Source organism: Phodopus roborovskii, unplaced genomic scaffold (genome assembly GCF_943737965.1).
Source record: "Phodopus roborovskii unplaced genomic scaffold, PHOROB, whole genome shotgun sequence".
NCBI classification, from domain to species: Eukaryota; Metazoa; Chordata; class Mammalia; order Rodentia; family Cricetidae; genus Phodopus; species Phodopus roborovskii.
In genome coordinates, this window is record NW_026126408.1 from 13,954,592 (window position 1) to 13,969,877 (window position 15,286).

At 47.3% G+C, this 15,286-nt stretch overlaps 1 protein-coding gene across 1 annotated transcript in view; it reads left to right on the forward strand.

The window, feature by feature from the left end:
* Plb1 (phospholipase B1) overlaps nt 1-15,286 on the forward strand; it is a 96,062-nt gene that overhangs the window by 55,004 nt on the left and 25,772 nt on the right. Inside the window, exons 31-42 of the mRNA XM_051181827.1 lie at nt 671-729; nt 1,675-1,748; nt 5,661-5,704; nt 6,200-6,308; nt 7,139-7,190; nt 7,573-7,653; nt 8,108-8,173; nt 8,885-8,985; nt 10,790-10,871; nt 11,492-11,596; nt 12,866-12,961; nt 13,706-13,777. Coding sequence (XP_051037784.1) covers nt 671-729; nt 1,675-1,748; nt 5,661-5,704; nt 6,200-6,308; nt 7,139-7,190; nt 7,573-7,653; nt 8,108-8,173; nt 8,885-8,985; nt 10,790-10,871; nt 11,492-11,596; nt 12,866-12,961; nt 13,706-13,777 — 941 coding nt within the window. The remainder of the gene's footprint in view (nt 1-670; nt 730-1,674; nt 1,749-5,660; nt 5,705-6,199; nt 6,309-7,138; nt 7,191-7,572; nt 7,654-8,107; nt 8,174-8,884; nt 8,986-10,789; nt 10,872-11,491; nt 11,597-12,865; nt 12,962-13,705; nt 13,778-15,286) is intronic.

Sequence of the window (15,286 nt, forward strand, 5' to 3'; positions counted from 1 at the left end):
CCAGTGCTTGTTTGCTAGCCCTAGGGGCTCTCTGCCCAGCTCTGGCCTTTGACAGTATCATGCCTGGCAAGCCCCAATGCATTCTGGGCCAGGAGCTATTTCCCATCCTGCGTTCATGATCTAAGCAGGGACACACAGAATACACAAGAGCTTGCCTTTGGTTAGCCCAACCCTGCAGGGCGCTAAAGTCCAGAGGTAGATGATGCCAGGCAGTCCCATTAAATGGGAATCTCTGTGGAAATGTGTCCTTAAGCTCTGCCTGCAGAAAGTTCTCTGGGCTCTTCAGAAAGCAACTGAGGGTAGGGGAAGGTCTGGCATGACTATTTCTTAGATTCTTAAGGAAATCTAGAACCCAGTTCTAAACAGGCTATACATGGACCAGTGTCTGTCTGGTTGGGCACTAAAGTGGATCCTGCCTCATCTTGTCCTCCATTCCTACGCGGTGCCTTGCAGGATCCCTTTCATCTGTTTCTTGATCTTCTGGCCAGATGAAAGCCTAAGAACTGTTTGTCTCTTGTGAGGAAGCCCTTGTATGAAATGTCTGCCAGCACAGTTTGGGGTCCCCAGCACTACATGGTCTAAGCACACATGGAGTCATGTTTTGAGTGTTGGCATGAAGCAAAAGCCCTAGACTGTTCCTGTAGCTCCAGCTTGCCCACTCATTTTTCAGTGCATGCCCTGAGACCTGCGGACATCCAAGTTGTGGCAGCTCTGGGAGGCTCTCTGACCGTAAGAACTTTTGAGCCCTGGGATGGGAGTGGAGTGGCATGGTGGGGGTGAGAGTAGGCAGTGGGCGTGGTGGGGCCATCCCAAGTCCGTGCCCTCCTAACTCTAAAGCCTGCACTCCCATCTTCTATAATCTCTTGCCCTTCTGCCCTGGCTCTATCTATCCTGGAGAATGGCAACAGTTTTATTTTTACAACTGCTTTATCAAGTAGGTGTGCAGGGGGAAAAAAATCTTTTTCAGGAATGAACTGACTATTCTCAGTTGGCAGAGGTTTTGAACACCCAACACCACTTTTTGACATATGCAAAAATATGTCATTTTGACTCAAACTTCTCCTACCGATGCCTGTGTGGGTGCTATTCCCCCTCCCTTTTGAACAGCCCAGGCCCTCCCCCATCTGTTTCCTCTGCGTCCACACAGAAGGCAGCTCTATCCTTCAGTGGCGGGTAAGGCTCTGCCCCTCACTGTCTGGGCTGGGCTGCCCTGCCATCCCAGGACACCACCTTCTGGCAGCACAGCTAGGGCTTTAGAAATGCCTTCCTGGAGGTTTTAAAGGGAAAAAAGACAAATGAGGGGTTTTTATTGGAAATCTTCCCATCACCGTGGCTACACCCTAAATACTTTGTCCACGTCCTTAAAGATCTGAGTGGTATTTACTGGTAATATTATCAACATCACTCCCATTTGTAAAGCACTTGCGAGGTTTGCAGTCTTTGCAGTTATGATCCCAATTGGGCCCCAAACCTCTCCTGTGGAAAGGCAATGCCATGGTGAAAGAAGGTATACCTGGGAAGGAGGGTTGCAGACTGGGTCCCTTCACTCCCGGCCTTTGTATCATTCTTGCTTTCATGAGTACACTGGAGGCCATGCCTCTAGAACCCTTGTTCTCACAGCTCTCCTTTCTCTCCAACTTACTGGCTTTCTTGTGGAATTTGATCTTCTCAAAGGCTGGCAATGGAATTAGCTCCCCAGAAGGTGATCTCTCCGATGTCAACACACAATATCGAGGACTTTCATATAGGTGATGTTAATCTTTGACTTCCTCTTCTCCAGAGTTTAGCCTGCTTGTTGTTTTGTTATCTTCTTGGTTTTGTGGATTTGTTTTCTTTTGTTGCAAGGGTCTCAGGGAATCTGGATTGGGCTTGAACTATTTTATGTAAGGGCTTTTATCCCTCCTGTCTCTACCTCCCAGCTGTTGGAATTGCCTGTGCACACTGGCTGGGATATGGGCTTAGCTCCTATAAATGCACAAATCTCAAAAAGCAAGGGCCAGGTCTAGAAGGGGCTTTCAGAGGAATAGCTATATCTTTCTGCAAACTATGAACATTGAGTGAATGGAGAATATAATTTTGCTGTTAATTATCCTTTTATCTTTAAATTATGCAGAAAAAGTAAACCAAGGTTCTTACCAAACTCCTGAGTTCGCAAATCCAACATGAAATGTGCCTGAAAAACACCAAGTCCTTGAGTCTCCACCTGCCACTTTCCATGTCTGTGTCAGTACGTTGGTGCTACTGTGTTTGCCTTCCCTTCATGTATGTATTTGTGTCGTTTTGTAGTCATACCTCTCCGTATATATGTCTGCACCTACACAGAAGACTGTCAAGACCTAATCCTCACTTTCAGAGGAAATAATGGATGCAAGTTGCAATCAGTGGGCATCCCTGAGCAACGCCTGTGTCTGAGGGGTCTGGGTGTCAACTGCATAGTTACCTGGTAGTGTTCTTTAGAAATAAAACTTCCTGAATGCCACAGGGTGGGAAAGGAGAGAGAAACTAGCCCTGCCGAAAAGGATGGAAGGCTTTCCCAGAGAAAGTAATGCCTAGCGTGCCATTGTACAAGTGAGGGGGTGAGAAAGGGCGCCCAGACAGAGATGGAGAGAGGCTCTAAGTCTCGGGGGTCAGGTGAGCAATTGAGTGTCGGTTGTGTTACATCATTTCTTTCCTAATAAAGTTCAAGGTTTTGCTTGTTTCAAAGTAGTGAGCCTTTAAGGGCTTAGCTGGGAAAGTGAAGTCTGCCACAAGGGGGCAGAGCATTAATGAGCAGTTGGCTGCTCAGAAGCAAAGTACTTCTTTTTGGGGGTGCATTCATTTCCAAGGTCCTTCCTAAGCGAGGGATAGGGAATGGGATGAAGTGTCCAGAACCATGGAAAGCCCCAGAGAGACCTGTTTCCCAAGGTAAGAGGCTGGATCCCAGAGCTGGTAGCCACCCACCCAGAAGTCCCAATTCACCCTCAGCATGAGTGTGATCTCCACTCTCAGAACTAGGTAACAGGCTTTCGGCTCAGAGCCCCCACATTGCCACATGTCTTCGGCCAGGTTAGTGGTCTCTAGTGGGCTACCTGTAACAAAACAATCTCCTCACTCAGCACTCTTCCCAGTTGTTGTGAAGCTATGAGGGGAGAGAAAAGGGGGTGATCCTGAAGAGGCCTGGATTGCAGCAACTGCAGCAATCTCCATCTCAGCTAAAGGAGGCAGTGACATCATCACTGTGTGAGGGAAAGCACACAGAGGACTACCCTGGGAACAGGAGTGGCTGGCATAGCTCCCCATCCAGATGCATGAGACTCCCGCAGAGACTTCCTGCACAGATGTATGCATCCAGTCACTCTGTTCTTTCCTAGGAATGAAATACCTGAACTTCAAGTTCTAATTCTAATGACCCATGGCTAATGACTATTGTCATTTTAAGTAAAAAAAAAAAAAAAAAAAAAAAAAAAAAAAACCCTGTTTTTTGTCTTAAATGTCCCAAATATCTTCCCCCAAGGGCACCTGTGTTAAGGATGGAAGTTGCAGGTTATGGTCTAAGTGACAGTGATAGACTACCAGACAAGTGTTTCTCAGGATCATTCCATGGAATGTTAACTCTCCAAAAGGGGAGTTCTCTGTATTGGAGGTAAAACATTACCTATTATTTCCTCCCTGAGCATGAGCATAGTAAAGGCTCTGAGAAGAGCTGCATTTAAGACCTCTATGTTTTATGTTTGATTCAGGGTTTTTCTTAATCCTAGAATATTCTTTCCTTAAAATATCTGTTAACCCCTGGGAAATGTCTGTGAAGTAGACTGATCAGAGAAAAATGATATTCTGGAGCCCACTATACTGGAAATACTAGGCAATGATATGATTGCAGGAGATTAAGAAAGCATCCTGGACCTTTCTGTTCAAGGAAACAGTAGGAAAATTGGACCTTGTGTAGGCAGGGAAGAAAGGGCCCCAGGATTCTTTGGGGGTGGGTGGTTGTAAACAGGACCTATAGAGGTTTCCAAGGTCCCTTGGCCGATGAGATTGTGCACCTATGGGTGTCATTGTCAGCTAGCTTATCAGTGAGTCAGTCTGAAAGCTTTCTTTAGAATATAGCATTTTCTTTAGTAGAAATACATTGACTTGTTTAGGATTATTCTAAGGACCAAAATAAAACTTATTGAACCAAAGCAAAATGCATCTTGGTTTTGTTTTTATTAGGACTTTAATATCACATTTCTGACATTTTCAACACACATTACTAAGCATCTCCTGTACTTTTCTGCACACTGAGTGATGAAGGAAGTCTAGTCACTGAGTTTATGTATCATAGATTACATTTCCTGAAGAGTCTGATGTGGACCACGTTTGACATGAGTGTTTCCTTCCATGTTTTTGTAGTTCTGACCAACATGGTGACTCAAATATTTTGACTTGTCTGTGTTTATTTGTGTACTTGTCTTTTCTCCTCTTGGACATTCCATTCTAAAATGGCACAGGGAATACTTGTTGCTCTTGCTCTGCCACCACCTCCGTTTTTTAAGTACCATGTTGCCTTTAAGAAACGAAAGTAGAAGGTACATGATATGTGTATGTGGTTATATATGTTTTCCTGTTTATTGAGGGAAATATGCAGAAGACAACAGATGGGACAGTATATAGATTTCTGATTTCCTTCCAAATGCTCCAATTTAGTAACTTCAGCTCAGAGAAGGAAGGATTCAGAAGCAACACTTTCATATGGAGCTAGAAAAGAATTTAGTGTTGACAAAAGCCCAACCATTAGCCCAGGCCCAGGCACCTGATGGGCCATGGGGGAGCTATGGTGAGGGCAGAGCTTAGTGACTTTGACTTATGGCCATCCTTGAAAAGTTGCTATGAGAGGGTTAGCGGCTAAGTGTGTATTCTCAAACTCCCCTGGCCTGAATTGGCATGCTGGAACTGAGTAAAAGGGCACAGAGGAAAAGCAAACAGTAAATATCAAATATATGAACATCTAGAATTTTTGTTTTTTGAGGCAGGGTTTCTCTGTAACAATCCTGGCTGCCCTGGAACTTGCTTTGTGGACCAGGTTGGCCTCCCAAACTCAAACATCTGCCTGCCCCTGCCTCTGGAAGGCTCGGATTAAAGGAGTGTGCCTGCCACCACGCCTGGCTAGATTTTGATAGAAATAAATACTCCTTTAAGCCTGTGGAAGGAAATGACCTCTCATGCAGTGTACTTTGAGGTTAGGCCAGATAAAATGAGATGGGGCACTGGAAGGCAGCAATCTCCCAGCCTCGGAATCTTCCATTGGAATCTACCTGATACTGGGCAGACAAGGCATATCTGTGTTCTCAAGGTTTCCAGCTCAAGCTGGCTCTTAGTTACCCTTAGCCACTAACTTTTCAGCACCTCAGCTTTCTACTCTGTCACATGGAGATGTCCACAACTAACTCCTGAGCTTGGGACAGGAGAAAGAGCTATGGCCTATAGTGCAGTCCATGCTGGGCACATAGGGTCCTCAGCTAAGCGCTCTCCACCCAAAGAGGGTAAAGAGGGAAAGTCTTTTACCTTCAAATTCTAGACTAAGGGGGAAACAGTCTACTTGTGAATCCCTCAAATTCTAAGAACAGTTGAGGATTACTCTTTGGTAAAATTTTAATACTGACTTGGATTTTCTCCTTCCCTGCCTTGCCCACGCCCTACAGTGCTGGTGGAGATGAGTCCCTAGAGAATGTGACCACCTTGCCCAGTAAGTAAATAAATATCAAGGGCTCAAGTAGGATTGACTGCTCAAGAAAATAGCACATCCTTAGGGACTAGCCCTGAAGAGGGAGAAGAGACCCCAGTAGTCAGCCTCAGGGGGTGAAATGGGCATTGGACATGGAGCCTGTAGACCTGGGTTCAATCCCTGCTCTTTCTATGCAAACCACCAAATGCCCTGGGCCTTGAGCCTTTTCAACTTGACCCCAAAAATGCCGAGACAAATCTATTTGGGCCCTTCACTGCATTGTAAATTGGGCAGAGAAAAGTACTTCTGTGAGAAACTTCCAGCCTTACCTTACTTTTTATCACGTCATTTCAGCCGAGAGGCCCTAGTTTCTGTCAGGTGTATGTGCAACCCTGTTTTCAGAGTTGCACAAGAATGATGGTACAGCCCGTGGTGAACATCTAGAACCCGTAGTACTAAAGAACCCTAGTCTTCTGTCTTGAGTTCTGTGCCTAGAATCTACCTTTCCTCTTCCAGACATTCTACGGGAATTTAATGGAAACCTCACAGGCTATGCAGTAGGCATCGGTGACGTCAATTCTACAAATGCATTCCTTAACCAGGCTGTTCCTAGGGCGAAAGCTGAGTATGACATTTGGGGAGGTTGCAGAGAGGGGAAGAGAGGCATGCAGTCAATCCCTTAGAGGTCCCCATAGAGAACTACAAAGGGGCACTTCACCAATCTACATGAAACAATGATTTTGAGGGCGCTCTTTCCTGTCCCTTATAACCAAAGTTAACACATGGAGTCCAGAGAGGCCTTGGATATGAGGAGGAGTCATGCCACCCAGCTCCTTGGTCAGGCTTTTTTGCACACATTGACATCTAAGAGTTGGACTCACTGACCAATACTGTCAATTTTTGAAGCTCACTCTGACATAATGCTGTTAGAGAAATCCTCTCTCCCCAGAGGCTCATGGGTGGTACATACCCTATATGATCGGGGAAGGCCTACTCCATGGAAGTCAAGATCTCCAACATGAGGGAGCCTCTCTTTGTCTCCCTAGTCTTGGAATGGACCTAACAAAAAACAGACTGGAGATGGGGGAGGGGAGCTGCTGAGGCAGAGCTGCCTAGCCTCCTGGGATGGTTTCTCAAGGAGGTATTAATTCTTCTAAAGACCCCAGAAACCCAAAGCTCCTGCTCCCCACAGCCTTGGCCCATCCATTGTTCTAGCCCACACCTCTATTTGGTGGGCATGCCTCCAACACCTGTTTACTGAGCTCTAGAATAGCAGTAGCCTATGACATACAATTCACTATCCTACCCAAGGACACCATCATGCTACAACTCCATCGCTCGGGCTTCTACTGGCAGCTCATAGTGTTGTGAAAGCCTGTAGCATGTACGCTCTATAGGGTAAGAGGACAAATATGGACATTTCTCTTCAACAGAGGATTGGCTTTCTCTCCCCAGGAACCTTGCAAGCCAAGTCCAGATTCTGGTTCAGAAGATGAAGAATGACCAGGTGAGTCAGACTGATGTTTGCTGATAATGTTAGTTGTCTAGCCCACTGGAGCTTCCCCAAATGGAAAGCTCTGCCATCAAAAGCTGTGAGTGCCCTTTTGCTAGAAGCATCCAAGCATAGGAGGGGAAAGCCCCCTTGTCTGAGATCTTCTAGAGTATGTCATATCCGTGGGGAAAAGGTGGCAGCTAGTCACAGTGACCTTGAAGGTCCCTCCTGTTGCTAAGATTCTGTTCTATAAATAAAGTCTTTAAAATGCCATCAACTGCAAGGTTCTGATTGTGTTATTTCAAGTGGACAAAGAGGTCACAAGGGGCTGACTGGATTTCCTAGAGCTGTGACGGTTTGTCGGAAATTATGAACATTTTCCTCCCTCCTAATGTAGAGAGTGAACTTCCTCCAAGACTGGAAGGTCATCACAGTCATGATCGGGGCCAGTGACTTGTGTGACTTCTGCACGGATTCGGTAATTGGATAGGGTCTGGGCCTGATCCTGACCCTGACCCTGACCATTAGGCATTTGGATATTGAAGTACCTACAACTCACCCCTGGGGGCATTAAACTCCAACCTCATTGTGTATGTGTACATATAACTCAGACACTCCCAAGTGGTGAGGGGTCGGTTAGCACATGCATGGTGGTTGCTGCTTTTACAACTTTTGAAAGAAACCCTCAAGCATTTTGGGAAATCATTCTTCATTTCCCACTCTGGCCAATGGTTCCAATCTTCTAACCAGCTTGTCCCTGACAACAATGAGTCATCAGGCATTTAGCTCAGATTCTAACATACTCATATAGTCACAGATGGTGGTAAGAGGGTAACAAGTCCTTGGGGCTGGACCCAGTAGGGAAACCCATGCCTAACCCTCTGTCTTCTCGCTGGAACCAACCCTCCTTCCCATTCTTTTTCTCTGTCCAGAATCGGTACTCTGCAGCCAACTTTCTTGACCATCTCCGCAATGCCTTGGACATCCTGCATAGGGAGGTGGGTAAGGGCTTCTGTAACTTGGTTACAGTTCTAATATGGTGGAGGTACAGTCGGGAGAGGAGATAAAGGATGGAGTTAGCCAGGAAAATAGGCTCTGTCTCTGTCCAGAAGCTCCAGTCTTATTCCCAAGTCCTTCCATTCTATTTGGAAGGATCCCCAGAGTTCTCAGGTATCAAGAAAGGAAGGCACCGTGTACCAACATCTCTCTCCAGGACATTCCTTGGTGTTAGCAGCTGACCAGTGCCCAGGCTTGGCATTGCATTTTGAACACGGAGTGTGTCTTGAGTAAGCCTCTATATATACCCAGCCTTGCTTCTTGCACCCCCCTGATACCTTGTGGGCAGCAACAAGCTGCCTCTGCTATGCCATGGAAACAATGTTCTAACCCTCAGATGCCCTGCGGGGTAACTGAGTCCCCATGTCTGCAAACAAGTTGCCTACCACACCATGTTTTGGCTCACTGAATAATGGCTGGAGAGAGCTGAGCTCTTAGTATTTACTGACCCATCCTGGAGGCATTATCTATATTGTAGCTGTGCAAGGCACACTTCACCTGCTGGTATACTTGTGTCATGCATAGCCTGCAGCACTCCATGAAGTAGTATGGTGTGGACTCAATCTCTTACACTCAAGGGATGAGCTCAAAGTCTGAAGGAAGCCTCTATCCAAACCCTGGGAGCCTTGTCTCACCTGCTGTCTTCTCTTTAGGTACCCAGAGCCCTGGTCAACCTCGTGGACTTCATGAACCCCAGTATCATTCGGCAAGTGTTCCTGAAGAATCCTGACAAGTGCCCAGTACATCAGGCCAGGTAGGCAAGCACTGATCATCCCATCCAAGAGATCTCCTAAGCCTTGGTCTGGCCTGCCCATTCAGCAGTGACTCCCCAGAGTCTCAGCAGCTTAATCCTTCCATGTCCATAAGCAAGGACTTGTACTAGCATCATCCTCTTCTGGGAGGTTAAGAGCTTTGATCTGTCCCTGCCAGGCAGGAACTTCTATGATACTAAGAACCATTGGGGTTACTATTGGAGAAACTTAGTAGCCTGAACTGAAAAGGGCAACCCAGAATGGTATTTCTGTGTGACTAAACTAGAATGGAAAACAAGACCCAGAACACCCAACCCAGGCACCTTGTCTGGAAGAGGGGAGTTGGGGGAAGGGAAAGGACGACTGTTCGCACTTCTATAACTGGGTGGTAGGTGTGCAGTGTGACTCCCCTTCCATGAACCTATTGACTTAGCAAATCTCACAGGGGCTGGAGAGTGGGCTGAGAGGTTAAGAGCACTGGCTGTTCTTCCAGAGGTACTGAGTTCAATTCCCAGCAACCACATGGTGACTCACAACCATCTATAGTGAGATCTGGTGCCCTCTTCTGGCATGCAGGCATACATGCAGGTTGAACACTGTATGTATAATAAATAAATAGTACGGAATTTACTGTGCCCCAGGCACCATCTGGAAGGCATTAGAAATACAGATGACCTTGATTTAGGATTCTGACCTTAATAATGGTACAAAAGCCATGTGCACTCAAGAAAGCATACTCAGAATTCAGTCTTTTCCTGGCCTGGCAATATGTAATCCCATGCTCTCAAATAACTCTGAAAGCCCCAAGAAATACCTCAGGAAAAGTCCCCCACCCCAAAAGAGAAACAAGTCAGCTCACTACACTGTGTGGGCTAATATGATGCAATATTTAGTAGGTAAGTACAGCAAATGATTTTTTTCTCTTTCTATTTTTTGAGGGTGTAGTACACATATGTGTATGCATGTTTGTATGGGGGAAGCACACCTGTGTGTGGGTGCACATGCACATGTTTGTGTGTTCCATGAAGGCCTGAAGCTGATGCCAGGACCCATCCTTGACTGTTATTCCATTCAATGAGGCAGGTTGTTGCAGTCACAAGAGCTCACTGATATGGTTAGTCTCACTGGCCAGTTTGCTCTGTGAGTCTCCTGTTTCCATTTCCTAGGATATAATTACAGGTGGGCTGCTTCACCCACCCGGCATTTCTGGGGATTCTGGGAATCCAAACTCTGGTACTCCCACTTGCACAGCAAGTACTTTAACCACTGAGCCCTCTCCCCAGCCTAGAAAATGAATGTTAATGGACAGTATTATAAACTTACCATGAACTTATTGGAATGTGACCTCCATCCTTAACTTTGCTCTTAATGCTAAGTGTATATGAATAAAGCTAACTCATAATCAGAGGAAAGACATTGGAATAGCATTAGAGGAGGTATATCAGCATGTGAGTATCAGAGTCCTGGTGTGTCTGCTTCAATACCAGGATGTGTTGCTATTTTATTTTTTAATTAAACATTGCATTCTCGTTGCCTGAATTCACTTACTTTGACAGAATGGGACAGGCCTAGCCTTTCAAGCCCAATTCTAGTACTTGTTAAAGTAGACTTATTCAAACTGCAGATCCCCCAACCCTGTCACTTTCTCTAGGACTGAGCACAGGTGCCTTAGAACCCCAGACATTTGTGCTCCCTATCCAAGGCTTGAGTGAACCTTGCTACCCCACCCAGCTCTGGGTAGCCAGAAGCAGTCCCTGAACTGTGCTTCAGCTATGAATCTTCCCTACCTGACCCCCCCCCCTACAGTGTTCTCTGCAACTGTGTTCTGACCCCCGGAGAGAATTCCCCAGAGCTGGCCAGGTTGGAGGCCTTCACCAAGTCCTACCAGGTAAGGTAGAAGAGAGCCCGTGTCCTCTTCTCCTGCTCTTCCTGTGAGAGCCCCCGCTAGCCAGGAGAGGCATGAAGGATATAAAGCAAGCTATCAGCCATCCTGGGCTCCTCCCTCTGCCCCCACCTGACTGAGGGTCCCCATGTCCTTGATTAGAAAACCCCAGAAGCATCCAGGTGACATTGGTGTGGCTGAGGCACCTTTGGGAGGGAGTGCTAAATCTCATTGTTAGCCAGGAGGCTTGGGTGCCCCATGAAGCCGCACTGGAGGCTAACTTCTCCTCATTTCCCTGGCCCCCATTCTCACCCAAGTCCCCACAAACAGACCACAAGAAAAAGATTACAGGCTAGGATTAGCCTGGCATGCTCTGGAGTGTATTCTCTGGATTTTGATTGTTTGTGGGACTTTCTGTCAGCCCTGTAGAGATGGCAGGTTTAAACAAACAGCCAACTAAAACAGTACATTCATTCCCAAACTCTGGAGTGGGAACTGCTCTCAAAAACATTTATTTCAGGCTAAGTCAGCTCCCTTGTCTGAGGGGATGGGGACAGATATGTTGTGTGCCACCTGTCCTTACCCTCCCCTGTGCTAAAGGCTCCTGTTTGTGTGTGTGTTCCCAGAGTAGCATGCTCCAGCTGGTTGAGTCGGGCCGCTACGATACCCGGGAGGACTTTACTGTGGTATTGCAGCCCCTTTTCCTCAACGCCAGGCTCCCCATCCTGGAGGTATGCTCCCCCACCTTAGGCTCTGGAGGAGCAACTGCTAAATGGGCACCCAGCAAGAGAACCATCAAGGCAGGAATTCATGGGGATGGGAAGGACACAGAGAACTCTGCAGATGCTATGCTAGCAGGCACAGTGCTGTTTAACAGCTGAACCCAGGCATTATGCATCCCACACATAAGATGGCCACAACTGTCTTTGGGATGCTGTGAGCCCCCCAGAACAGAACTATAGAGATGTGTTGTATCTTCCTAAAATCAGAAAGAACATAAAAGATGGACAAGACTCACAGGGTATCCAAGTCTACATTAGTGACTTGCTGCCACACATGGTCTCTCTCACATGAAGCCCCATGGCTATAAAGAGTTCATGTACTGTGTTCCCACGGCTTGGCACTCTGCCTGCCACTTCCTCTCAGTGTGAAAGAGCTCTGTGGGCAGAGCAGGTAAGGCCTCTATCCCAAGACCTCAGACAACTTGGGGGAAAGCAGGAAGGAGAACAGAGTGGTATATCTAGATTCTGCAGAGAAAAGAGCTGGACGCAGGTGACCTGCTGGCCTTATGTCAGCTCTGATCGGGCCTGCTTGGTGTGCATTTTGTGAAGGCTGAGGATTAGGAAGGAAGTGTCCCTACCCCTATCCCCACCCCCACCCCACCCTGGCTAGTTTTCTCCATTTGTGATAAAAAATACCTGACAAAAGCAACTTGGGGAAGGAAAGCACTTATTTTGGCCATCCTTTTAGTTTAAGAAGGAACACAGTATATCCTGGCAGGGACAGCATGGTCAGGAGCATGAGGCAGTGGGTCACATGGTGTCTACTGTCCCTACTGTCTGGAAGCAGAGCCCCAGGAACGCTGGTCCTCAGCTAGCCTTCCCTCCCTGTGCAGTCCAGTACCCCCAGTCCATTCAGTGTGGGCCTACCAACCCCCAATTCATTCACTCTCTGTCAGGTTGATGTCAATATTAACCAATACACTACCCAAGACTCCCTGGAGAGAACTGAGAAGCTAGCTTGCTTCACTTACAGCATAAGTTAGGCATTATACAAATGTGCCCAAACAGAGCACTCTTTAAATAAAGCATGGGGAATGTGGAGGCCAGAGAAGGTACAGCTTGAGATCACCCAAAGCTATTTATCTGTGGGAATTCCTTTATGTCCCTGGCATGTTCCCAAAGAGAAGAGGGCATTTTGTAGTCATTCCCAAGGATCACATGGCCTATGGCTCTCTCTGACCCCACAGGACCTGGTGGAAGTGTGTTTGTCTCTTTCAGGATGGTCATCCAGATGCCTCCTTCTTTGCCCCAGACTGCATCCTTCCTAACCAGAAATTCCACTCCCAGCTCTCGAGAGCCCTTTGGGCCAATATGGTAAGATAAAGGTCTGCTTCTGGCAGTGTAGTCTAGTGCAAAGCACCAACCCTACAAAAGGTGGGGCAGACCCAGAGGAACAGCAGCTGGCACATCTGTAGATGTCTATAGCGTGGCCATAGAGAATCCTGGAAACTGACTTGGTCAGGTTGCACTGCCACCTGTCCTCTGTGTGTGTTAGCTGTCATCCATATGTAGAGGGATGCCATCTATATAACCTGTCAGAGGACTGGGGAGAGATGGCTCAGTACGTAAATGGAATTAAGAACCCTTGGGCTACACCTCTATATCTCCAGTGCTCAGGGACAGAGATCCCAGGGGCTTGCTGGCCAGCCAGTCTAACTGAAGCAACAGACTTCCAAGTTTAGTCGGAGTCCCTAACTCAAAAAATAAGGTAGATAGAAAACAGTAGAGGAAAACACTTGGTACACTAACCTCTAACCTCCATACATGCATGGGCACCAACTCATAAATGTGCATGCATACACACACCAGCAGAAACCCCCATTTATTCACCCTTTTATGTACACCACTACATATACTAGGCAGTTGAAACTGTAATCTCCTTTTAGTCCCTCCGCTGTGTTTTGAGTTTCCAGAGATGCTAACTGATTTGCTCTGGATCCTGCTTGCCAGCACCTGACAGATCCTCACATCAAAATCATGGCCCCAAAATGAAGTTCTGATATCCACTTCATCAGACACAAACAAGCTTGGTGTGTTTCTCTTTTCTTCCCTGGTCAGCTTGAACCTCTGGGAAAGAAAACTGATACGTTGGACCTGCGAGCATTCATAGCCATGGCCTGTCCAACCCAGGTACTAAAGGAGGGACTGCTTGGTCTGTCCTCAGGAACTGGTCAGACCTACCCCTTCTCTTTCTCCTCTTCCTCATTTTCCTCCACTCCTCCTCCCTCTCTTCCTCTCCCTCCCCCTCTTCCTCCTTCTCTTCTTCCTCCTCCTCTTCTTCCTCCTCCTCCAACTGAGCTCGCTTAGCCCTAGACTGAGAAATGGCTTGGAGGAGGGAAATTTGGCTGAATTGCTTCCTTGAAGACAGGTGATAAAGTTGGGTCCACACAAAGAAAGAAGCCGGGACAGCAAAAGCCAGGAAGGCGAGAAAGTGTGGAGCAGATGAGAATGTCTTGATGTGGGTAGAAGGACTAAGAGAGGGACCCACAAAGGGAAAGCCTGAGCTACCATCAGGGAGGGCTCCGGAGGACCAGTCTGAATTGGCAAAAGGAACAGCTCAGGGTTCCTTTTAAGGAGGAATATGTTAAATGTGATTTCAGGCCTGGAGTGGGGGCAGGTTCACATTCCCATTGCCTTCAGCTCCTGTTTCTGGTCTTGTCTTATGGCTTTTTAACCAAATAAGGCCAAGACTAGAGAGCCCTTGGTGGCCATAAAAGCAGAGTGTCTGACCTAATGTGGGAGGCTGGGTTTCCAGTCTGGGTCAGGCTGCAAAACAGCGGCCACCTACCCACCCTCCTTACCAGGCAGAGCCTCGGCTGAGGCTAGAAGCTCCCTTGGGATATCTGCTGGGTGGGGATCCCAAGAAAAAGGGAGGCCCTATCCTGCTCCATGCTTCCTGTCATCTGTCTTTAGTAGCAAGAGTGCCAGGAAGAAGGGATAAGAGCAGTGGCAGCAGAGGGCTCGGTGGCTGGATCTAGTGTCCCAAACACAGGAAAAGTCAAACCCTGTAATTATCAGTGTGCAGGATAGCTCGAGTGCCAGAGATAAATGGATGCTGGATAATAGGGCTTAGGTGAGGCCCCTCTATGCCAGGTGTGAACACATCCTCTGCCCCTTCCTGAGGCTGCATCGAGGGGGAGGGGCATGGACAACTTGGGCAGTAAGGGGCATTTGAGGACTTAAGGTAGTGATCATACCATAAGAATGTCCTTTTCCTTCTGTTTGTGTGCCCTTGTATGTCTGGGTGTGCGTGCACCTGTACGCTGAGGCCGGGGTTGTGTGTTGGATGTTTCCAGCTGTTCATCACCTTAGTTTTAAGATCTGCTCTCCTAAAGACCCTGGGGCTAACAACTTGGCTAGACTGGCTGACTAGTAAGTCCCATGAATCCTTCTGTTTCCACTTCCCCAGGTCTAGGATTACAGGCTCAGACTTGAATATCTGGCTTCTTATAATGGGTCCTGGACCCAAACCCAGGTCTTCATCATACTTGTGTGGCTCACACTTTACCTCCCCGCCTATAAGTGAGTTTTTGGGTACTTTAATAATCCATGACCATATGAATAGCAAACACAAGAGTCCCCTCCAAAGTGTCAAATCTCAGTCATCATGAGCTCTTTCAACCCACAAACATATTGTAT